This window comes from Gymnoscopelus braueri (assembly GCF_963280865.1).
Source record: "Gymnoscopelus braueri genome assembly, chromosome: 5".
NCBI classification, from domain to species: domain Eukaryota; kingdom Metazoa; phylum Chordata; class Actinopteri; order Myctophiformes; family Myctophidae; genus Gymnoscopelus; species Gymnoscopelus braueri.
Genome location: NC_137606.1, coordinates 50861765 through 50887306, shown reverse-complemented (window position 1 = coordinate 50887306; position 25542 = coordinate 50861765). Strand labels below are relative to the sequence as shown.

At 42.4% G+C, this 25542-nt stretch overlaps 1 protein-coding gene across 1 annotated transcript in view; it reads right to left on the bottom strand.

Moving 5' to 3' along the window:
* Positions 1-7092: 7092 nt before the first annotated feature.
* cep164 (centrosomal protein 164) overlaps positions 7093-25542 on the bottom strand; it is a 59104-nt gene continuing 40654 nt past the window's right edge. Inside the window, exons 20-29 of the mRNA XM_080428998.1 lie at positions 25186-25403; positions 22588-22773; positions 20880-21117; positions 20356-20463; positions 14538-14640; positions 13375-13664; positions 12049-12244; positions 11802-11874; positions 10862-10969; positions 7093-9151 (exon numbers count right to left, since the gene is read on the bottom strand). Of these exons, the coding sequence (XP_080285124.1) occupies positions 9067-9151; positions 10862-10969; positions 11802-11874; positions 12049-12244; positions 13375-13664; positions 14538-14640; positions 20356-20463; positions 20880-21117; positions 22588-22773; positions 25186-25403 (1605 nt within the window). The 3' untranslated portion in view covers positions 7093-9066. The remainder of the gene's footprint in view (positions 9152-10861; positions 10970-11801; positions 11875-12048; positions 12245-13374; positions 13665-14537; positions 14641-20355; positions 20464-20879; positions 21118-22587; positions 22774-25185; positions 25404-25542) is intronic.

The window sequence follows — 25542 nt, the reverse complement described above, 5'->3', positions numbered from 1 at the left end:
AAAAAGTACCCAGTCCTGGGTAGGTCTGAGCTAGGCCAAACGGGGCCAAACACTTCATAATGACTGATCACTCACCGACTTTTTATTTAGAACAGGATATAGTTGTAAAACATTATAATACTTTATAGATTATTATAATCACAGTTAAAATCTATTCTAGTGTGTTATAATTATCATAGTTGTAAAACATTATACTACTTTATAGTGTATTATGATCACAGTTGTAATCTATTATAGTTGTTATAATTATCATAGTTGTAAAACATTATACAACTTTATAGTGTATTATGATCACAGTTGTAATCTATTATAGTGTGTTATAATTATCATAGTTGTAATAAATTATAATAATTTATATTGTATTATCAGTTATAATCCATTATAGTGTATTATAATTAGCATAGTTGTAATACATTATAATTTATATTGTATTATAATCACAGTTATAAGGATCCATTTGGTTCATACCGAACCAAATGGTTCACCCTCACGTGCACAGGTGATTTGCATTTGTATACAGGACAGTTAGCCACTCATTTACATTACATTGTTAGACAAAAAGCAATGACCTCCATCTATGTTTACATTACAAATGAGTGTCAATGGCCGGAGTCTGCTACTCATACCTGTGGATTTGAGAGGGGGTACTTTTGTGTAATGGAAACGGAAGATATTTTGATGCGGTGTGGTGTGGTGTGGTGTGGTGTGGTGTGGTGTGGTGTGGTGTGGTGTAGTGTGGTGTGGTGTGGTGCTTAAGCTGCAGTGGAAAGGGGGCTAAAGTGGGGTCTGTGTCCAGGGACCTTTAGGGGGTTCCAGTGGGTCACCAGCTAAATGATTGATAGTTATAGAAACCAAATGGACCCTTACAGGTCCGTAACTCTGAGTGTACAAATAAGTAAGTAATTAAAGGGATACTTCACTTTCACATAAAATAAACATTTAAAAAATATATTAAAAATAAATGAAAAAAGTAATGGAAAATTCATGGTCCCCTCACGCATTAGAGTGTCCTACTAATGTGTGAGGGGGCCTTTATTTTGCCATAACTTCTTTCATTTTTTTTTAATATATTTTTTTAATGTTTATTTTATGTGAAAGTGAAGTATCCCTTTAAGTAAATGCAGCTCTCAGGCCACAAGGGAGGGCATTCCAGAGTATAGGCACTTTTGGTGATTAACCTGGTACGAGGACTGACCAATAGACCCTGGTCAACCGACCCCAGGGTCCTGCTGGTCAACTGACCTCAGGGTCCTGCTGGTCAACTGACCTCAGGGTCCTGCTGGGCTCATCATATGCTTCAAGCAGGTCAGTTAGATATTCAGGTGCCTGGCCATGCAGAGCTCTAAAAGTGAGCACCAGGACCTTGAACTGAACTCTAAAAATGACAGGAAGCCAGTGCAAAGACGCCAGAACTGTAGTAATGTGACACCCTCTGCTTGACCTAGTTAACAGTCTTGCAGCAGTGTTTTGAATGAATTGGAGGCAGTCTATGGACGTCTTATTGAGGCAGGTGAGAACCGATTTGCAGTAGTCAAGGCGAGAGGAAACGAAGGCATGGATAATCATTTCTAGGTCAGAATGAGAAACAATCGACCTACGCTTCTCAATATTCCTGTGGTGGAAAGAACAGGTGCAGGTCACCGACTTGATATGCGTGTCGAGGTGCATGGCCTGATCACCGTTGACCCCAAGGTTCCTGAGGTTGGGGCTCACATTGTTTTTGAGGGACCCAATACAACCAGCCACCTTGGATGCAACGCCATCAGAGGCCACAATGAGCACCTCGGTTTTAGCTTCATTCAACTGGAGGAAGTTGCTTGCCAACCAGGCCTTAATGGCAGACAGACACTCATTTAAAACAGTAAGATTAGAATTAAAGTCATCAGGGCAGTCAGGGTTAAAAGAGCAATACAGCTGGATATCATCCAAGTAAAGGTATGTAAATGTATTTGGTTCCTTTTTTACACTCCCAGAGTTATGGGGGTCTGTTTTACTAATACATATCAAACTGGGGGTCCTTGAAATGATCCAGTGTGAGAACCACTGCTGTGCACATATATAGAGTTTGTGTAGATAAGAAGGGTCAGTACCTGTAACGTTGTCGTAGGCCTGGCCAATGTTGGTCAGTGCGTCTTTAAAAACTAGTATGATTTCAATGTTGAAGGGTCCCACTTGTCCTGATTCTGTCCCCAGTGCAGCAGAGAAAGCCACCTTCCTCTCTGTGAAGACAGGAATTAGAAACAGAAACTCTTTATTGTCATTAAGGGTAGAAGCTCAATTTCAACAACAAGAACATTTGACTTTGAAGTAACTGTGTTCACCATGTTTGAAGTTACTTTACTGTTGAAGAAAAACATTTCAGATAAAACAAAAGAGTTCACCTGAGTTCTCTGTCTTCAGGGCTGACACGTCATTCTGCAAGGCTGTAAACACATTAATATAAACGTTTAAATTAATTAAAATAATATGTTTGTATATTAAGTATAAATACAGCGATGTAAAAAAGACTGGATACGCATAACGTTATTCTCAGCAGAACCATCTATTAAAGTTTATATGAGATGAATTCACCTGAGTTCTGTGTCTTCAGAGCTGACACATCATTCTGTAATGCTGTAAACACATGAATTAAACCTTATAGTCATTTAAATAATATTTTTATATAGTAAATATAGAGTGAGGTCACATGTCAAAAAGACTGGATACACATAATGTTATTCTCAGCAGAACCATAGTTTAAAGTTTATATAAGATGAATTCACCTGAGTTCTCTGTCTTCAAGGTCGAAGACAGAGAACTTTATGGTAAACATAATGGAGTATGGTTGTATGTCAAAAAGACCTGATACAGGGCTGACACGTCATTCTGCAAGGCTGTAAACACATGAATTGAAACTTCATAGTCATTTAAATAATACATTTATATAGTAAATATAAATACATCGAGGTCACATGTCAAAAAGACTGGATACACATCATGTTATTCTCAGCAGAACCATCTATTAAAGTTTATGTGAGATGAGTTCAGCTGAGTTCTGTGTCTTCAGAGCTGATTTTAGCCACTATCAGACAGGGAAAGAGGAGGTGGACAGTAGGAATATCTCTTTTGATGATTTTAACTCTTTTGAATACCATGCTTCCATATTGAACTGCCAGTCTCCTGTTTTAGCAATAACTATTCATAGACCACCAAAGCAATGTCCAACTGTTCAGAAGAATTCTCAGTACTTTTATCCATCATAAGATAATTATTGTTGGTGATTTTAACTTGCATGTTGACAATGAAACTGACAAAAGGGCAACAGATTTTGTTTTCTAACTGACTGATTTGGTTTTCACTCAAACATGTGAGTGGCCCAACCCATTACCGTGGTTCCCAGCAACTATCGGCCCATCTCCAACCATCCTTTTTTAAGCAAGATTTTAGAAAAAATGGTTTTCAATAAAAACAATGTGCATGAGATATTTCATCAGGTTTTCGAGCAAACCACAGCACTGAGACCACCTTAGTCAAGGTCTCAAATGACCTCAGAGTAAACGCAAATATCCTCGTTTTGCTAGATCTCAGCTGCACTCGACACAGTGGATCATGACATCGTCCTGGATAGACTTGAGAACTGCGTAATTTTTTTCCTGCACGGTTCTCAAGTGGTTGAGGTCCTACCTTACCGGTGGCACTGTGATCAGAAGACATAATATCGATTTTCACAGTTAAGCTGATGACACCCAATTATATATTTCTGTATCCCCAGATGACTCAAATTCCATCAACATCCTAGTAAACTGCATCTCTGATATAAATACCTGGATGGCAGAAAACTTCCTTCAATTAAACAAAGAAAAAACAAATACTAGTAATTAGGAATAAGAATCTTAGAGAGAAATTGTCAGCTCAACTTGAACCAGTGACACTCAACATCAAGGAGCAGGTCAGAAACCTTGGGGTCATATTTGATTCTGAGCTAAATATGGAATATTTTTATATTAGAAATATTATATTAGAAATGTTACAAACTTATCGTACTATCACCTAAGAAACATCGCCAGACTTCAATCATTTCTTTCTCAGGTTGATACAGAAACATGTATGCACTGTTGTATTACTAGTAGGCTTGACTATTGTAATGCTCTCCTGTCTGGTCTCCCAAAAAATGCAGTCAGTCGACTGCAGCTTGTTCAGAATGCAGCTGCACGTGTGCTGACAAAGACCAGATGGAGAACACACATTACACCTATTCTAAAGTCCCTGCAATTTTGTAAAGTGCCTGTCAATTTTAAGATCCTTTTATTGGTTTGTAAATCATTTACATGGAGGTGCTCCGGCCTACTTGTCCGCAATGATTTCCTGGTATGTTCCCAGCAGAACCCTTAGGTCCTCTGGCACCGGTCTCCTAAATGTACCAGAGGCTAGCTTAAAAGGGCATGGGGAAGCGACCTTTAGCTACTGTACTATGGTCCTAGCCTATGGAACAACCTGCTGGAGGCTCTGAGGGTCACTGAATCAGTTGACATTTTTAAAAGAAATCTTAAGACACACCTTTTTAGTATTGCTTTCACCTAGGTTTCTACATTACTCTACCTTTCTATATTTGTATTTTTATATTTTGTTTTTGTTTTTCTGAATTTATTATTTCTAAATGTTTTTTATTTGTTGTTATCCTCCTGTTTTTTAATCTTTATTTTTAAACCTATTCTGTGAAGCACATTGAACTGCACTTGATGTATGAAACGTGCTATGAATAAACTTTGATTGATTGATTCTGCAAGGCTGTAAACATAAACACATGAAATAAAACATTTGTATTAAGCGAGCGAGGTCACACAACAGATGCGATCAAACAGATAAGAACGATTGGATAAATATTAATGTCCTTCTCAGTAGAAACATCTATTAACGTTTATTCAGCGTATCAATCCTGACGATGGATTACCTCTGATCAGCGCATCGAGTCGATCTTCGGGTCTTCCGGTCTGATCCTCGGGTCGATCTAACTCGTTGTGGGGGACAGGACCGTGTTGTACACCCAATTGCAATTGAAATGGTTGCTCTCCCTGAACCACTGTCCTAGACAAACACAACAGCACCGCCAGGTGGAGCAGCAGAGTAACAGCAGCCTTCATCGTTGTGGTGGATGAGAATGTAGCAGACAGGATGGTTCAGCTTTATATACTGTAGCTCAGCACAAGCTCATGAATATTTAATTTATATACTGTAGCTCAGCACAAGCTCATGAATATAACATTTTATACCAACGTGTATCAGTGTTTGTGGGAAAGCCTGTTGCTCTGTGTTCCTCCAATAGGCTTCAGTAAAAAGCCACGTAGTCCATGGCTCTTCAACAGGGGGTCCGGGACCGCTAGGGGTCCTCCGAGTTACAACAGGGGGTCCAGGACCCTTAGGGGTCCTCAGAGTTATCAGAGGGCCACCAAGTTTTTATGTGATAGAATTTTGTTTTCTTCAAATAATGTAAATGTCAACATTCAACATAGCAAAGATAATGTAAACAAACAACAAACATAGATTTACACAAGTCACACAACACTGCAATTCATTAAGTCTTATATACATAGTTATATGTAAAACAACCAACCAAGCCAGCCAATGATTTGAACACTTCAGGAGATGGAATTGATGCGTCTTTAAATTATAATTATACAAGTTAAAGTTGTACTTTATTGATTCCCAAAGGGAAATCTGTCCACTACATTTGTCAGCTATTAGTAGCAATAGGCATCCACTGATCCACTATATTAAGAGTTGCAAAATTTGTGTTTATGAATGTTATCTCGCACAAGATTGCCGAGCACACAGTCACACCAACACCCTGTTCATTGACTAGAAGAAAGAGGTAGGATTTGGCAGGTCTGGTGTCGGATTAATTGACTGCCCTTTTTTTTTAATTAAGGTGCGAAGTACAAAGACAAGGGACTGTCTGACCCTTGGATTTGTACTTTACGCCCATAATAACCCATAAAGACCTTAGGCCGATTCTACAAATGCCTTCTAAATCAGTAGTTTTCAAACTTTTTCATGCCAAGGACCCCAAAATTATGGTCCATATGACGGTACAAACGATTCACCTTGGGAATAAAACGTCAGCCAGGGAAAGCTCTCGTTCGCAATGACAATGACTGTGGTTTGATCAGGTTAATGTTAATGTAGGCATTATCGTCTACAAGCATCGTTGAACAAAGTGGTGGCTCGTGGTAAATAGTAATGCTTTGATCATCTCACATCAATTTTAACGACAGCATATATACTGTACCATAACGTAACATAACATACTGTATGCATACATACATACATACATGTATGTTCCTCTCCAAGGAACCATCACCTTACAGTGGTGGAGAGGTTTGTGTGCCCCAATGAACCTCGGAGCTGTGTTGTCTGGAGCCTACTGCTCCTGGTAGGGTCTCCCATGGCAAAGTGGTCTCAGGGGAGGGGCCAGACGAAGAATGGTTCACCAAACACTTCATGGACTATAGAAGACGAAGTGATGCGACCCGGCCCGGAGGAAGCCCAGGGCCCTCCTCTGGAGCCAGGCCCGGAGGAAGGGCTCGTCAGCGAGTGCCTGTTGGCCGGGCTAACCACGGAGCCCGGCCGGGCACAGCCCGAAGAAGGAACGTGGGCAGATCTTCGCCACCACGTGGGCCCACCACCCGCGGTCGGAACCAGTGGGTTCGGGTGCACTGTCAGATTGGTGGCAGTGACAGCGGAGGTTCCAGACGGACCAATTCGGGGCAGCAGAGGCTGACTTTGGGGGCGTGGAACGTAACTACACTGGTGGGGAATGAGCCTGAGCTGGTGCGGGAGGCAGAGCGCTACCAGTTAGACCTGGTGGGGCTATCCAGTATCCATACTATCCAGTCTAAAATAGCGGAGATAGCCGGCATTCATTTATGGAAACAAAAAAACTTTGAAAACAAATATGGAAATAGGTTTCTGCCCGACAGCAAAGATAAATAACAAATGACTTAATTAAGACCAAGGAAATGTATGTATCGAAATTTATTAAAATATTTCATATAAAAAAATACAATACAAATGTAACACTTTATACAAATATTATATATAAAGGTTTCTGGAGTTTAAATGGAGCCGGACTCATGTGGTTTACACTGAAATTAATCAATGCTATGTGGCTAATGCTATAGTAGAGGTTATTATGGTGACATCCCCACACAAATCCCCTCATTTATAGATGTTAATTACTTTGGTATAGTTCAAACGTTATCAGCTTGAGACTCAATTATTTATTTTATCGTTTTTGGAGGAAATGTAAAAAAACGAAAAAAAACTAAACAATAAGGGATATTTACTCGCAACCGATGAAAATGGAAAAAACCCGGTAAAATGGGATTTTAAAAAAATGTCGGCAATAACAAGATCTACCAGCTTGAGCTTGTAGATCTGCTATTTTCACTTTTAAATGTTTTAATAGGGCAAAGCGGTTCATTCATAATATGTTTGTGTAAGTTTGGTTTGGGTCCTGGGGGTTCCTTACTACAAATGTAATGGAGTCAAATGTACAAACGTAGTGGAGTGGAAGTCATACGTTTAAAAAAAGTTTTTTTTTAAATAAATATTCAAGTAAAATACAGATACTAAAAATATCTACTTAAATACGGTACTCAAGTAAATGTACTTAGTTACTGTCCTCCACTGCTTAAAGGAGCACTAATGCTCAATATATTATAATGAGCATTAGTGATCCTCAATAATGCTCATTATAATATGGCACCAGTAGACATAAATGGTGCCGTATTATAATGAGCATTAGTGAGGACCAATTATATGAAGATAAGGTTGAAAATGTGTGAAGTGCTCCTTTAACAATAATCATAAATCCACAATAAAACAACCATCATAGAACTCTGTTCAGGTTGGGTTCTAAAACACTACAATGGCAAAATAAACAAACTTTGACGTTTAAAAATATATAATAAAAAAAATAAAATGGCTATTTAAAAAAAAAAACATATTCACAATGTAAAGTTGACCAAGAGAAAAAATAATAAACCTGCACAATCATCTGCTCCAATGTAATTTAATGACAATGTCAAACGATGAAGAGCCTCGAAACGTTGTCATTAAATGACATTGGAGCAGATGAGTGTGCGGGTTTATCCTTTCTCTTCATGATACTTTCCAACTCAACCAAGTGATGAATTCTATTAGTGTTTGTAGAAGTCATGAAGTCTGAGGACAAAAATCACCTGCTGCCTTAAAAAACAAACTGACCTCTAGACAAAAGGTCAACCGTTGGCCTCAGCGGTTCTCAAAGTGGGGTCAAGTAATGATAGACTTTGATGTGGTTGTCGTGGTCCAGACCCAGGTGGTCCACCTGTGTTGTGAGCTCTGTAATGAGTAGGGTTGTGAGCTCTGTAATGAGTAGGGTTGTGAGCTCTGTAATGAGTAGGGTTGTGAGCTCTGTAATGAGTAGGGTTGTGAGCTCTGTAATGAGTAGGGTTGTGAGCTCTTTAGGATTTTAACGATTCCCTTTAACGATCCCAATAGGGGGTTACAAATTGACCTTTACATTAACCCTTACGGGTCCATTTGGTTCCATTTGTACGCTCTCAGAATCATGGTGGTCCTTAAAATTAAAAGAAGTTTGAGAACCAGCGGTATTATTATTGTACAGCAGACAGGGAAGAGAGTCCACATAGCAGCTCTGACAGTGTGATGAAAAAGAAAAAAATGGTTCCGGAATGTTGGATCCGGTTCCTCTGGTTTCCGGTTCCCAACCCTATAATACAGGCCCAGTTGGACCAGGCCCAGTTGGTTCAGTAATGATATACCTTGATGTGCTTGTTGTCATCCAGGCCCAGTTGGCCCAGTTAGTTCAGTAATGATATACCTTGATGTGCTTGTTGTCATTAAGGCCCAGTTGCTTCAGTAATGATAGACTTTGATGTGCTTGTTGTCATCCAGGCCCAGTTGGCCCAGTTGCTTCAGTAATGATAGACCTTGATGTGCTTGTTGTCATTAAGGCCCAGTTGGTTCAGTAATGATAGACTTTGATGTGCTTGTTGTCATCCAGGCCCAGTTGGCCCAGTTGCTTCAGTAATGATAGACCTTGATGTGGTTGTTGTCATCCAGGCCCAGTTGGACCAGTCCAGGACTCCGATAGCGAGTTAACAGAGGTCTGAGAGGAGAGGTTGAGGATAACTACTGTACAATGCACTGTATACATACACATACGGTTCTACACACTCAAATACCACTCTACTCTTTGAATCAGTGTAGTTTTTAGTCATATTCTTTTGAATAAAATTCCATTTAGTTTTAGTCATATTTTAGTCATCTGAAATGTTTTAGTTTTTGTCCAGTTTTAGTCGACTAAATATCATAAGATTAATAGTCGACTAAATCTACAGTTGACTCTAATGTATTTTGGAGGTGCCTTGATGGCGTCGTAAATGGCGGATTTTACACTTGGTTGCATGCCGAAAATAGCAGATCTACAAGCTCACAAAGCAACATCCGAGCGCAACCAAACATAAAATGACTTGTCTTTTAGTTCTACTGGATCTCTTCTCCATTAGTCACTCACTAACATTTTAGTCTAGTTTTTATTTGTTGACGAAATTGTCAGTATATTTAGTTTTTAATGTCGTTTTAATTTAGTTTTTATTCAGTTTTCGTCAGTGAAAGAATTTAGTCGACGGCCATTTTTCGTCATAGTTTTAGTCGACAAAATCAACACTGCTTTGAACCAGTGATTCTCGTTGTCTATTGTTATAGTGATTTTAGTGATTTTTAACTGGGGGGCGGGGGCATTCGGTCCATTGGTAAAATATCATGAACGCAGCCTCCGATTTCCGTGAAACTTTGTACGCACATCCCCACTAGGCCAAGGAAGAAATGCCACACTACATTTTTTTAATCAGCCTCATGGTGGCGCTGTAACAGGCAGATTCACATTTTGGCCTATTACTCTGGAACTGTATAAGCCAAAACGTGAATCTGCCTGTTACAGCGCCACCATGAGGCTGATGAGGCTTTGAAGATTTGGAAAATCTGGTAGAATCACACCACTACTACTACTACTATTCTTATAAGATTATCTCCTCTATAACCTTAAACACGCTGCACACACTATGAAATTTCAAAATAAGGGCGCATCATCACAGGATTTCATTAAGATTATCGGGCTCGCCGGAGCAACCCACAAACGGACGAACGGTCCCGATATATGTCTGGCAAGACAAAAAAAGATATGTATAGACAGTCGTGTTCTTGCCACATATCGACATGCCTCAGCTGTACCAACGCACCATAGGCGTGTGTGTGTATGTATATGCTCACTGGCACGAGCACACGCACTTGCCAAAAAATGATGTGCTAGTTTTGAATTGGAATCCTGTTTTTTTTTTTTTGCTATTTTTTATTGGAATCCTGAAAAGTATAATTTTTATTTAATTTCAAATGCATTTAGTTATACTTAGGTTGTGAATGTTTTGAACTTAAATACAAATACATTGGACATAAAAAAGACAAAAGATTTGTAATACTACTCATTAATCAGCATACTAAAATATGTATCTGAAAACATTTTAGGTTAGAAACAAGCAACTTGGTAACAAACATTCTGCACAGTGGCCGTCTTTCTCTCCCTTGGCCAGCCTGCTCCTGCTTAAAAAACAACAACTTCAAAATAAATGACCAATTCAAACACGTTGAATTGCCTTGTTGTTGTTGTTGAAATGTGCCATACACATAAACTTGCCTTACATTGGATTGTTACAATATCAGACCTGATAATACAATTCTCTATGGAGAAAATGAAAGAGACATTTCTTCCTCCGACAGCCACACTGCTCAGGTCTGTAGTGTCTTAGTACCAGAAGGATACATGCTGTTGTCTTTCCTGCGTTTCTCCAGCCACTTCTTGTTGGTGTCGATGAGACCCTGCAGCCTCTGACCGTCCACCTCCGCTGACCTGTTGACACGTGCACGCTCACTGGCACACACACACACACGCAATAAACGTTAATTTAGGAAAAACATACGGAGATACAGTATGAGGTTTCTGCCTGTCAGCAACAGTATATCATATTGTAGCATCATGTTCAGTTAGGAGGATTGAAGGCAAATGTGAAAGGTCATTTTATTAAGAGTTTGTGTTTTATCCTCAAACTGTGTTAACACATTGAATGCCAAAAACGGTCCGGACCGTTTTTGAGGGTCCAAACGAGAAGTGCCGAAAACGGTCCGGACCGTTTTTGACCCAATTCTATTTTTATACATGTGGGCCACGTGGGGCGCTAAAACGAAACTTTGACATCACCCAAGGAGTTTCTGAGAAGAAGAGGCTGGATCTGGCTCCATGTCAAAAATCCTTCCGGTCGGCGTTTTCAATGTTATCTCCTTGATTAAAAGCTTAATATCTAGATTTCTTTTTAATGTGGTGGAAACGAGCCGTTTTCGATCGGCGATCACGCTGCAATGGAGGATCGCGTTGGAAATATTATTGTTCCAGGCGTTAGTCGGGACCCTCCGCCGTCTCGCACGCACGCTTTGTTTACATGCACTTCCGCGTCTGGGCTTCTCACAGCACGAAATGTATAACGCAAGTGGATGGAAGAAATGCTGGCACTCAACGTATAATATTTTAATAAACCTCTGGCACCCAATGTGTTAACCTGTATGATTTGTTTTTTTGACTAAACTAAACTAAACTAAGTATGTGAGACTGTTTTAGGGCTGATGATGTTGTATTTACCAAGCAGGAGTAGTATGTTGAGTAAATGTACTTAACTATTATTTTATAGGGATAATGTCGTTGTATTTACCTAGCAGGAGAGTATGTTGAGTAAGCCGCGCTGCCTCTAGTGGTACTGGAGGCTATTGGTCCCACAGTGGCCCCTGGTGGACAGAGACACAAATACAGCAAAGGATTCAGTCTAACACTGAAATGACAAACACTGCAAACAAACATGACCGCACTAATGTCTACATCAGTTAGTTGGTGCTACAGGTTTCTAGTTGCTTTGCTCAAAGGCCTCAAACTTTTTTTTTTTTTTTTTGAGTTGTAGTTACCGGGGAAGATCTGGGCCCAGCGGCTGTTGAGGAGGTCCTCGGAGGAGGCGTGTGCGTGGCTGCTGATGGAGGTGGAGTAGAAGGGGGCGGCCGGCGTGTCTCTGTGGAGGCCCCAGGACAGGGGCCCGGACAGGGGCCCTCCTTGGTGGAGCCCCAACGAGGGAGGAGTCTGCAGCGAGGTCCCGGGACCCTGGTTCTGAACCATGGAGACAGTGGGGATCAGGGGTACTAGAGTTAAAAAGCATGAAACTCAAACTATAATTAAAAATAAATAAATAATACATTCTAGATAAAGGCCCACTTAAGCCATTTAGACCGGGAGAGAATCTGTCATTTTTTGATTTCTTTGACTATTCATAAAATAGCAGATATACAAGCTCGTAGCGCAGCACTCGGTGCCGCGCTACAAGCTTGTAGATCTGCATTTTTTATTTATTTATCGTGAACATTCATTAATTTTGTGCAAATCTTTGAATATATATTTTTAAAGCGAACATTTGTAACTCAAATCTTTGCTTCCTGGGGCATTCTACAAATGTCTTCTAAATCCTAATTTATTTATTTTAAAAAAAGGATGTTGCTATAATCAGTGGTTCTCAAACTTTTTCCATGTCAAGGACCCCCAAAATTATGTGTATTTGGCCGCGGACCCCCATCTCAAAATATGTTGTTCCAGGGACCCCCCCCCAGAAGCAAATATTTGAGTTAAAATAATAATATAGTAATATACAAATATATATATATATTCAGAGATTTGCACAAATTCTCACGATTTTTCAAAAAATATCACACCCTGTGTGAAGTGGGCGGTGTCTTGCTAGCTAATCACAATACTGAATGGAGTCAACCAATCATGTACAAAAGATAAATACATTTATTGAAACACTCTTTATGATGGAAGAAACCATAACTTAAAAAAAACTAATTTATGTTTTTTTTTTAAGTTATGGTTTCTTATATAGGGCTATGCACATGTGTCATGTGACACTGGCCAATCACAGTCCTGAATAGACTGTGATTGGCCAATCACGGTGCAGGGTTAGGCGGGGTACATTTTTGGCCAATCACAGCACAGGATTTGTTGTACAAATATCCAAACCTCACTTATAGGGGCGGTTTCACCGCCCAAAAATAGCAGATCTACAAGCTCATAGCGTGGCACTCGGTGCCGCGCTATGAGCTTGTAGATCTGCTATTTTTCCAAATTAGAAAACAATGGTTTAACTGATTACACAGATACGTTCCCGATCTGAACACGGTTAAAGGACGACTCCACCCATGTTCAACCTATCTTTATATAATACTAAAAAAAAAAAGAATACTAACGTGGGTGTAGCCGGTGGTGTAGCCAGGCTGGGACAGAGGCAGGTGGAAGGGGGAAGAGGAGGGGGGGTAGGTGTAGGGGGAGGAGGAGGAGGTGTAGGGGGAGGAGAAGGAGTAAGGGGAGGTGGAGGAGGAGGTCTGTCCGTGGGCCAGAGATCCCAGAGCTCCCAGCACCGTGTTCAGCTGACCAGAGATCTGGTGCAGGGACTCCGCCAGATGCTGGACCTTGGCTGGGACGGTGGGCTGATGAGGAGGAGGATGATGATGATGATGATGATGATGATGATGGCCGCCTGGTGGTAATAGGGTGGAGGGACAATTAATTAATCACCTAATTAATAAAACATTATAAAAAAAAACGTTTTTAAATGTTTGAGATGGCAGAATTCAGTGGTGGAAAAAGTACTAAATGTTTTTACTTAAGTAAAAGTATCAATACTGCAATGTAGAAATACTCTGTTACGAGTAAAAGTTTGGATATTAAACATTTACTTGAGTTAAAGTACAAAAGTATTGGCATCAAAATGTACTTAAAAGTAAAAGTACTCATTATGCAGAATGTCCCATTTCAAGTTTTCAAATGTACAAAAATCTTTTGAAAAGAGCAGATCTACAAGCTTACAATGCATGGCGATGCATCGTGAGCTTGTAGACCGGCTATTTTAAAATGGCCGAAATGAAGTGGTTAGTGTATGTTTTGAAATAATAAACAAAATCTACAAAGTAACTAGTAACTAAAGTTTTTTAAATAAATGTAGTGGAGTAAAATAACAATATTTGGATCCAAGATGTAGTGGAGTAGAAGTAAAATGATTGGAAATTGGAAATATTCAAGTAAAGTGCAATTACCTAGGTAGAGTACTTAAGTAAATGTATTTAATTACTTTCCACCACTGGTAGAAGTACATTATTGCAGTATTATTTTTGTCAATTAGCATTTCTTCTGTTGTCCACTGGTTTCATATTTTAAAAATAAACTCTTATGGTATTTTGTCGACTAAAACTAGACAAAAACTAAAACATTCCAGATGACTAAAATATGACTTAAACTATAAATGGAATTGAATTCAAAAGACTATGACTAAAACATTGAAACAACAGACTAAAACTAAAACACTGTGGTGAAACAGCGTTTATAGAATCAGAGCGGTGGCGTCATGCATCACCTATGGCGTCTGGCGGCTCCGCGCTGCTGCTGAGGTCGGACTCCGTCACGTCAAACGTCACCTTCCTGTCGCCCGTCAGCCGAGACGCGTCCTCGAACAGCGGCTGGGAAGAGAGGAGGAACACGAGACAGAACCTGTCAGAAGAACCTTAACTAAAACACCCTGGACAACGCTCCACACACCCAAGACTCTTCTCCCTTCCCTAAAACACCCTGGACAACGTTCCACACGTCCTAGACTCTTCTCCCTTCTCTAAAACACCCTGGACAACGTTCCACACGTTCTAGACTCTTCTCCCTTCACTAAAACACCCTGGACAACGTTCCACACGTTCTAGACTCTTCTCCCTTCACTAAAACACCCTGGACAACGTTCCACACGTTCTAGACTCTTCTCCCTTCACTAAAACACCCTGGACAACGTTCCACACGTTCTAGACTCTTCTCCCTTCACTAAAACACCCTGAACAACGCTCCACACGCCCTAGACCCTTCTCCCTACTCTAAAACACCCTGGACAACACTCCACACACCCTAGACTCTTCTCCTTTCCCTAAAACACCCTGGACAACACTCCACACGTCCTAAGAGAAGACCTGTCTATCACTCAAGGAGTCTGACGGACCTTCCAGAGAAGCCTAGAACCGGTGTCTCCGCCTCAGACCTCAGGATTCAGGATCTCCTGTGCCTACTGCCTCCTCGGGCCTTCTTTTCTATTTTTCGATTCTCTGGATCCGAGCACGTTCCTTCAAGAGGTCATCTGAAGCTCACAACCCAAATCTGGGACCATTTGGTCTTATCGCTCCCTGAGCTCAAATCTTTGCTTCTGGGGGTCCCTGTAACAACATCATATCCGGCCAAATACATATCAATGTTGGGGGTCCTTGACATGAAAAAGTTTGAGAACCACTGACACAGCAGCATTTTGTCTGGAAACGGTTAGGATTTTGTAGAAGTTAGAAGACCTGGCCTCCGGTCTTAATGGGTTAAACAGCAGCTACAGTTACATATTGGAACATCAAACTCTAACCGGGACTCGTTATTGATCACAGACAGCAATCAAACGGTGCTAATCTGGTGCAGGTACCAAACAAGAATTATCAATTATGTATAATACAGCAGAGCATTATGGACTGTGCTCAAGGGATCTGTGGTTTATGAATCTGTGTTTATTTTATAATTCTTTTGTCATGGCTGAAATCTTGGGCTCACGTTATCTCCTGTTTTTTTTTTTTTACTTACATTTTTATCCCACGATTTTGTAACCCCATTTTTTACACCCAGTGCCAATTGTCTATGTAATCCTGGGCACTACCTTCCCTCTGCCAACCTAGGGAGGCCAGGGCCGAGCTCATGCCTCCTTCAATGCATGAGAGCCAACTGACCTTCTTGTCACCTGACAGGGGGGAGTTTCCCCGGTAGGACGTAGCTTGTGGAAGGAACACGTTATTCCAACCAGTTCCCTTCCCCTCCATCAGGCGCCCCGGCTGGCCAGGGGGAGGCAGTATTGCGACCAGGATTACTGCATGTTTTTGTGAGGGTACCTACCCTAGGGAACACGGGGAGAACATGCAAACTCCACACAGAGTAGGCCCTTTGGCAAACCCCAGCTAGGGTATGGGCACTGATGATGCTGAGGAGAGAACACACCCCCAGCGCCCACAGCGTCCCCTGCGGGAATCGACCTTCTAGCTGTGAGGCGACAGCGCTACCGACTGCGCCACCGTGGCCCTGTTATCTCCCGTTTCTGATTTAAAAAAAAAAAAAAAAAAAAAAAAAAAAATTAAGTCCTTGGCAGACTGGGCTTTACACGTCAATGATGTCCTTGTCAGTGAATGAGTTAATGTTTCCACTGTAAAATACAGATGACTGCGCTCAGGTGATCTGTGCTTTATGAATCTGTGCCAGCCAATCATAGTTGCTGTTGGTACTAGTCATGGCAGCCAGTTCCCACCTGACGTCGTGTGGGAGTTCCGTCTGCTCCAGACCGTACTGAATAACTGCTAGCTTGCATAGTGTCTTCAGACTAGGACTTAAGTCTAAGATGTGCATGTCTTTGGAGGCGTTTCTGTGTGGTCCGTGTCCTCCAAAGAGGATGATACGATCTCCCACCATGCAACAGCACATCCCACACATCACACACAGGCCTTTCCCCTTGGGCACAACCTTCTTCCAGGAGAAGGTCTCTGGATTGAATTTACACAGATCATTGAAGGTGTCGTTCAAGGTGCGGCCAGCAAAGACATACAGCTCTCCATTGTAGGCAAAGGCTGAATCAGACGTGTGTCCTTGAAGCTGTGCTGAAGGCGTGCTCAGCCAGCAGTTGGTCTCTGTGTCAAACACTCTGATGGTGTTATCCTGGTGCCAAAAGGGGCTCCCAAATACAAACATCTTTGTTCCGATGATGGTGGCAGAGTGACCTGATGATGCCATGGTTCCTCCGGTGTTAATTAAAGACCAGACCATCGTGGTGGTGTCCAACTTGTAGATGTCACTAGTGTCTCCAGTCAGCTGGGTCCATCCTCCATAGACATACATGACCTTCTTCAAGACACAGGCTGAGTGTCTCCTCCCCTCTGCAACAGTCCCAGAAACCCTGGGCTCGAACCATATGTGGGCGTCGACATCAAATGCATGAAGCACGTTGCCGAAACGAATCCCTCCCCAGATGTAGACGGTATCTTCTATCAGCACAGCTGTGTGGTACTCGTGCCCGGAGCCGCGCCCGAGGGAACCGAACCAGAGACGTTCTCCTCTTCCGGTTGCCTTCCTCCAGCGTAAAGACACTGTGTTGAAGATGTTGACTTCAATCTTCACTTCAATCTGATCCGTGTCACGGTAACGGTAAGCTACAAAGGTGTACACCTTGTGCGCCACAGCAACAGCTGAATAACCCCATCCTTTTAGCACTCCATTCGGATGCACAGTCCAGCTGAACATTTCTCACACCGTAGATCAAGTTGGACTTTGTCAAGTTTTGCTCTGTAAAAGAATAGAGTGTGATGTGTCGCTCAGATTGGCTCAGTGGCACGAATGTTACACAAAGTTTGACAAATTCCCAAGGTTGATGAGTTTGGGATGGCCAATCGAGTTGTCTCCGTAATATGGCAAATCGATCGCCAGCGCAATCACAGTCCAAGCAGGTTCTGGTGATGGCCAGGCTTCACAGAAGCAGTCTTCTTAGCGGGTTCGGGTGATGACCGGGCTTCACAGAGGTAATCTTCTAAGGTTCGGGTGATGACCGGGCTTCACAGAGGTAATCTTCTCAGGTTCTGGTGATGGCTGGGCTTCACAGAGGTAATCTTCTCAGGTTCTGGTGATGGCCAGGCTTCACAGAGGTAATCTTCTCAGGTTCTGGTGATGACCGGGCTACACAGAGGTAATCTTCTCAGGTTCTGGTGATGGCCAGGCTTCACAGAGGTAATCTTCTCAGGTTCTGGTGATGACCGGGCTTCACAGAGGTAATCTTCTCAGGTTCTGGTGATGGCCGGGCTTCACAGAGGTAATCTTCTCAGGTTCTGGTGATGGCTGGGCTTCACAGAGGTAATCTTCTCAGCAGACATATCCTTTTCAGGAGATTTATTGGACGATTCATTTTAAAGGATATGGTTGTGATGACGAAATTGTGATGATGTCATTTTGCAGAATACCCAATGACGTTACTCCAACTGACTGTTGCCTGGACGATGTGAACAGAACGTCAACGTTAACAGATTAACACACCAACAGTGTGTTCCCGGTTTTACCTTTATTTCAAACAGAGGGATGGTCTTCCTGCTAGACCTTGGGCCTGTCGCACCTCCAACGGTGCCCATGGTGGACTATGCGTGGCAGGGGCGTCCTCTTCCCTGAGCCAGGCCTAAACCTGACCGCATACCAAAAAAAGGACGTTTTGTTGCAGGGTCGTCAGCTGGGGACCACCGTTCATGGATGTTTTGCCCCTTATCCAGAACATCTTCTGGAGGCGGGGCAGTGAACAGGGACATCTCCTTGACACCCCCTGCAGCTAGACTTATTTTGATATCGTCGTCGTTCCAGCCAGAGACAGTGGCTTGCTTTCTCTGCTTCCTCTGAGAGTTCTTTGGTGGCTTTGCTCAGTCTGGCTCCCCGTAGCCCCACTTCATTGAGCAGGCGTGACGTGGAGCTGCCAACAATGCCTCTCGCTCCCACCTCCACAGGGTATGTCCTCGCACGCCATCCACTTGCCCTGCACTCTGCAACCATGTCTGTGTACTTTATCAGTCTACTTTACTTTCTCATCCCCATTACTATGGCTGGCGCTTAGTGGATGGCTGGGCAGCAACAACGTCTGTCTTTCTTTGGTCATCTCATTGAGTACTGGTCTGTCAATGGTAAATGGTGCATGTATATACAGTAGCTCCTTTATCCACAGCGCATACAGGTGAGTCGGCACCTGAGCATGAGTCCTGCTAGCCTGGTAAACACCCTCCTTCCGGGAATTTCATTTGCATTTGATTTCAGGAATTGGGTCTGGCCTGAGGGCTTATCTGGGCGTTTCTTTGTCGTCCACAAAATGGACTAGCCTATCAACGTCCTCGCTCATTGTTCTGTGATTGACAGCAGAGGTTGGCCAATTAGGTGTAACCCAAATGGAGCAGAGTGCTGCCGACCCAAATGGAACGGCAGCCATTGAAACTTTGTCCACAGTATTCGTCTCTGTTTTAAAACTTCAAAACGCTCTCAAACTTCTTTTTTTGTGGCACAGAATTTACTTTTAAGATATTTTTCGGATAGCATTTAGTTGTTTAACTTCATATACTGTCTGTGGTCAATTAATCATGACAGAGCCTATTTATTTTTTTTAATCAGAGAACCGGCAGGGGCGGGCAATGGCACGCATGTATCCGAATAAAGCAACCTATTTTTGGCATGGCCCTTTCAAAAGTCCCCTTGAGTCACGTTGCTCTGGTGGAACGAACTGCTGATTGGCTGAAGGGGAACGAACTGCTGATTGGCTCAAGGGGTTGTCATTCAACGGTATTACTCCCGCCCAGCTCCAGCCCACAGCCAAAAAGCCTTTCATGCCAGACTCACTACTGAAATCAAATACAAATGAGATTTCTGGAGGGGCTAGGGTCCTGCAACTGTGTTGAGTTTTTGTGTGCTCCAAGCATCAACATGCCACATTTGTCCTATCAGGATAAGGCCAGCGTAATAAGGCAACTGGGGGATTTTGGCACATCTTTAGGGGGCGCTACACACACACGGTTGAGCTGTGTTGCTCATTCTGCAAATGCACAGTCTTACGAGTTGTACCTTGTTGCAAAGGTGACCAATCAAGCTTTCCAACAATATAAAATACAATACCGATTGGTATTTCTTAAGGGGAGACATAATCGACCGAAATAAAGTTTTATAATAAAAGGTTAGTAGGCGGTATACAATTTTTTATGTTACGATTTTTCTGGGATGGCATACTACGTCTATAGCGTAACACGGTAGAGCACACCACTGATCCAGGACTAGGACTGTCATGATTATGACATCTTACTTCGCTCAAATAAAAGGCGATTAACAATTGAATTGTGTTTCTGTCATTGAACATTGGGAACATTATGTTTAGGCTTTTATGCTTTGTAAACAAAAGCTGCACAACAGGGCAGAAAATGACAAATAACTCACGTAAATTAGATAACTTTAGACTAACTTTATACTTTTTATGAAGAGGAGAAATAGCCGATCTACATCTGCTATTTCTTGCTGCTATTTTTCAAACATAGTGTGTGTGTGTGTGTGTGTGTGTGTGTGTGTGTGTGTGTGTGTGTGTGTGTGTGTGTGTGTGACCTCCTCATCCTCACCTCCTCGGCTACGGAGCTCTCCAGCTGGTGAAGCTGTTCCTCCTTCCTCCTGAGGAGGGCGCTGCCTCTCTGCACCGTCCGGCTCAACTCCTCCACGTTGCTGACCTCCTGGAGGAGAGAGAGAGAGAGAGAGAGAGAGAGGGAGAGGTTGATGGATGGATGGGGAAAAAATTGCTTCGTTTCTTAGACATAATTATCTCTAATGTTGTCCGTCATGAGACAAAGTATACAAATTAGGGCTTTAAGTGATTAATCAGAAAAATATTTTTTTTGGTGCCGATTCCTTATATATATATATATAAATAAAACATAATAAAAAGATTGTGTTTCTCGATTGATCAAAAAAAGTAAAAAAGTGTTTGTCCGTGCGTTTCCGTCTGTCTGTGACCAGCTAATCTCCGGCACCGTTGGACCGAATTTTTCAGATTGGCCTGTTATAGCGCCACCAGGAGGTCATTTTTTGACAGTACTCGAACAGATTTCGCATCAGAATCTAGTTGTATAAAACTATCACGCTAGCTAACCTGCTGGAGGTTCCTCAGCATTTCCTGGTTGAGCCCCGCACCCAGGCCGGGCGAAGAGGAGAAGGAGGCGGGGTCCTGAGAGGAGTAGAGGAGGGGGGCGGGGCCGGGGGCGGAGCCTGGGCCCTGGGCGGCGGCCCGCAGTGCTGCCTGTCTCTCCTGCAGCCGGCGGTTCTCTCTCTCCAGAAAGTGGCGCGCCCGCTGTGTGGACACGCCCTCCGACCAGATGTACCGCCTCAGACTGTGTGGACACGCCCACCAGCACAGGGAGGGAGGGGGGGCGTGGGAGGAAGGAAGGTGATTGGTTATAGTTTATCATGCTCGGTGTAAACCAGAGGGGGGGGGGGATGCGGGAGATTTGCTTTGGTTAAAATAAGTGTTAAATAGCTCTATATTCTGATAGTACTCATTGCTATAGAGTGTTTGTTCAGTATTAGGAGTCTCCTTGTCTCTCCACCTCTTTATTAAACAGAAAATGCATTTTCGTTTCAGTTTCAGTTTCATTTCCAATTTTATCCAACCAGGACAGAGAACTCAATCAGGATACAGATTAAACAAGTGAAATTGGAAGTGATGACACTAAGAAATGAGCAGATAAAATTTGAACTGGAACACTATACAAATTAAGCTTAAAAATGGGTACTTTCTCCTGATTGGCTAAGACTTTGACACCTACCGAAAAATGTATTTTCTGTTTATTAAAGAGCTGGAGAGACAGGGAGACATCTGTTACTGAAAAAACACTCTATAGCAATGATTACTATCAGAATATAGTATTTTAACCTTTTAACAAAATACTTTTTGTTTTAACCAAAAAATATCACTTACCCTACCTTTAATTAAAAGTATCAATGTTGCAATGTAGAAATACTCTGTTTGGAGTCCAGAATTCCAAATTTACTTGAGTAAGAGTACAACAGTATTGGACACAATGCATCGCGACGCATTGTGAGCATTGTGAGCTTGTAGATCGGCTATTTTCAAATGGCCGAAATGTATATAGGGCTGAAGTGGTTACTGTTTGTTTTGTTATAATAATAATCAAAATCTACTAAGTAATTAGTATCTAAAGTTTTCAAACAATTGTAGTGGAGTAAAAAGCACAATAGAGCACCGAAGTCCTGACGTCACTCGTTCATCCCCAGGTTTGCGGAAGTAATTTCTCTATGGAGAATAACATTGGGTCATCTTAGAATCGTCTCATATAAGAATTGTGGTCCAAAAATAAACACCGCGTGTCGGCGTTATTGTCAGGGAGGAGGTTCTGTATAGTTTATGATAGTCAGTCACTTATATTTGATACAGTCTGTTTCTGGCGAAAATGTAACTAATTCGGCGGAAGTAACATTAGCGTTTTCTCACCGTCAGTTGATGCTTCATATCCATAAGAGTCAACCCGCCGTGGTCATGTGTTTATTTTTGGAACACAGTTCTTATTTGACGCGATATTAAATACGTCTATGGGATTCAGAACGGGGGTGGAAAACTGCGAACCAGGTAGACAAACAAAGGATGTGTAAATGACGTCAGACTTCGGCGGTCTATATTTATTTTCCTCTGAGATGTAGTGGAGTAGAAGTAAAAGTACAGAAAATTGGAAATACTCAAGTAAAGTAACCTGTAAATCTAAACTCGCGCACACGCACGCACACGCACACACACACACACACACACACACACACACACACACACACACACACACACAACTCACTTGTCCATGCTGCTGTGACTGTCAGGTAAAGGGGAGAGGGGCGGTTCTTCCAGGTCGTCCACACGTAGCGATGTGTCTCTTCTACCAGCAGAGGGCACCGTGGTCCCTTCTTCCTTGTTCTTCTCGTGGTGGCCGCTTTCTGGCCTGGGCGAGGCTCTGGCTGCCCCCCCGCCTTGTTCCAGCTCGCTGCAATTTACAATGTAGGCATTTAGGCATTTTAGCAGACACTAAAAAGGCCCCTTTTGCACCAGGGTTTAAAAAACCTCCTCATTTTGAACCGGTTCAGAGTGTTTCCACTGAAAATGAATGAATTGGTTCAGAACCCTTAACACATTGCCTGCCCAGGACGTTTCAAATCGCCCTTTAGGAAAATATATTTTTTTGAAAAATCCACAAGAGGGCGCTCTAACACAATTTAGGAATGATCGCCAGACTCTGAGAAAAGGAATGGACGGATGTGACGTCATCCCCCCCCCAAAAAATGCCACTACCGTCTACTACTGTTACTCCTATGCTATTGTTGTAGGAAAACACACCTAGCTCGGATTTCCTTTTTTTTTGTGTGAAAACAAGCCTGTGTACACACCGCGGTTCCCGTGGGCCTCCGTGGATCGTCAATACAAGGTAAAAAAAAAACGCTGGCATGGGGATGAAAAACAATGTTTGAATGCTGGCAGTCAATGTGTTAAAAGTTGGTTCGGAACTAGACGTGCCCTGAACTGGAAACCTAAGTGGGCGTGTCACGATTCTCCAGGTTGAAAGCAGTGTTGATTTTGTCGACTAAAACCATGACGAAAAATGCTCGACTACCTTTTTCACTGACGAAAACGAAATAAAAACCAAGCTATGATGACTAAAACTAAGACTAAATATATTGACAATTTTGTCAACAAATAAAAACTAGACTAAAATGAGGGACTAGTGAGAAGAGGTCCAGTAGAACTAACAGACGAGTCATTTTATGTTTGGTTGCGTTCGAGTGTTGCACTCTGAAAAACGTGTTGCGCTGCGACACGTTGTGAGCTTGTAGATCAGCTATTTTCAGCATGCAACCAAGTGTAAAATCAGCCCTTACAACGCCATCAAGGCACCGCCAACATACAATATAGTCGACTAAATCTACTGTAGATTTAGTCGACTACAATCTTATGATATTTAGTCGACTAAAACTAAACTAACCGTAAAACACTTCAGATGACTAAAATATGACTAAAACTAAATGGAATTTGATTCAAAAGACTATGACTAAAACTGAATAGAAATTTGCTGTCAAAATCAACACTGGTTGGAAGATGCAGATGCGATGTAAACAATGGCAAAATCAAGTGAGAAATCATCATTAAAAAAAAAAGAAAAGAAAAGGGAAACTGACTGCCATTGACGATTGAATTGTATGGCTCTTCAGTGTGGACAACTAACATAATTATCGTTATGTTATCGAGCTCAATGGAGCTCAATGGCGCTTAACCCATTAACTCGTTCACTGCCAGACTTATTTCTGGCTGTGTTTGCCCACTGCCAGCAATTTAGTATATTTTTTACCTTTCAACAGGTCACAAATTGTTTTTATTCATGAGCGCAAGTCCAATCGTTTGTTTGGACTTGCACACCGGCTATACGTGCACGCCGCTCAGACAACAAACATTCCCATCGAGCCGGAGTCCTTCTCCTGCAGCCCGGCGTAAAAACACCATGTATCGTAACGTGAACGGACGGCTCACTTACTTTTTCACCTCGCCACAGACCTCGCTAAATCCCTTATGATCGCGTGTTCAACTGTTTGTAGACACACAGGGTAGGTGTGTGAGTGGCCCAGAGGAGACATTTTCTATCCGCGACATTCCATTTTCCCGTAGTGGCAGTTTCTAAACAGCGCGTCTGACGCACCACGGCGAATAAAAACAAAGCCGAGATAATGGCGTTTAAGGGGAAGATTTAAACAGGCGGCAGGCGGAAACGGAATTCTTCGATTGACGTCATTTCCGTATCCGGTGGTGTTACAATGAAATGTATCACTACGAGAGATGAAGGACGGTGAGATCTTTATAAAATCTAAGTTTTTTTACGTACTTGGCAGAATTGGTAATTGGAAATAATTACGTTTTTTACGTTCTTGGCAGGGAATGAGTTAAGACCTGAAGCCGATTCTAAAAAAGGCCTTCTAAATCCCAACAGTTTTCTGAAAAACGTATGTTTCTATATCAGTGGTGCTCAAACTTTTTCATGTCAAGGACCCCCAAAATTATATGTATTTGGCCGCCGACCCCCATCTCAAAATAGTTTGTTCCAGGGACCCCCAGAAGAAAAGATTTGAGTTAAAAATGTTCGCTTTAAAAATATATATATTAAAAGATTTGAACACATTTTCACGATCTGCTATTTAAAAAAAAATAGCAGATCTACAAGCTCATAGCGCGGCACCGAGCTTAATGCCGCGCTACGAGCTTGTAGATCTGCTATTTTTGAATAGCCAAAGTGTCAAATAATGCTTTTTAGCTCAAATCAAAAAGTGACACAGATGCGTTCCAGGTCTTAATGGGTTAAGGCATATTTGGCTTATTAGCCAGGGATCTTTTTAAGAATCAAAGGCTTTCGTACCTGACTCGGCGGCCGAGGCGCTCGCAGCGCTCCAGCAGGAGCTCCACCTTGCTCTCCAGTCTCTCCTTGTCCTCCCTCATGGTGCGGGCCTCCTCCCTGGCCGCGTCTCTCTCCTCCTGGGCACTGCTCCTCTCCTCCCTGGCTCTCTGGGTCAGCTCCCACACCCTGTCTCTGTCCTGTTTCACCCTGTCCACCTCCTGCTGTAGCCTGGGGAGAGACTGCACGCACACGCACACGCACACACACACACACACACACACACACACACACACACACCATGTGTGTTTACTTTAGAACGGCTAGGGATAGGACGATATGAAAATGTCATGTCACGATTATTGTGACCAAAATAATTGC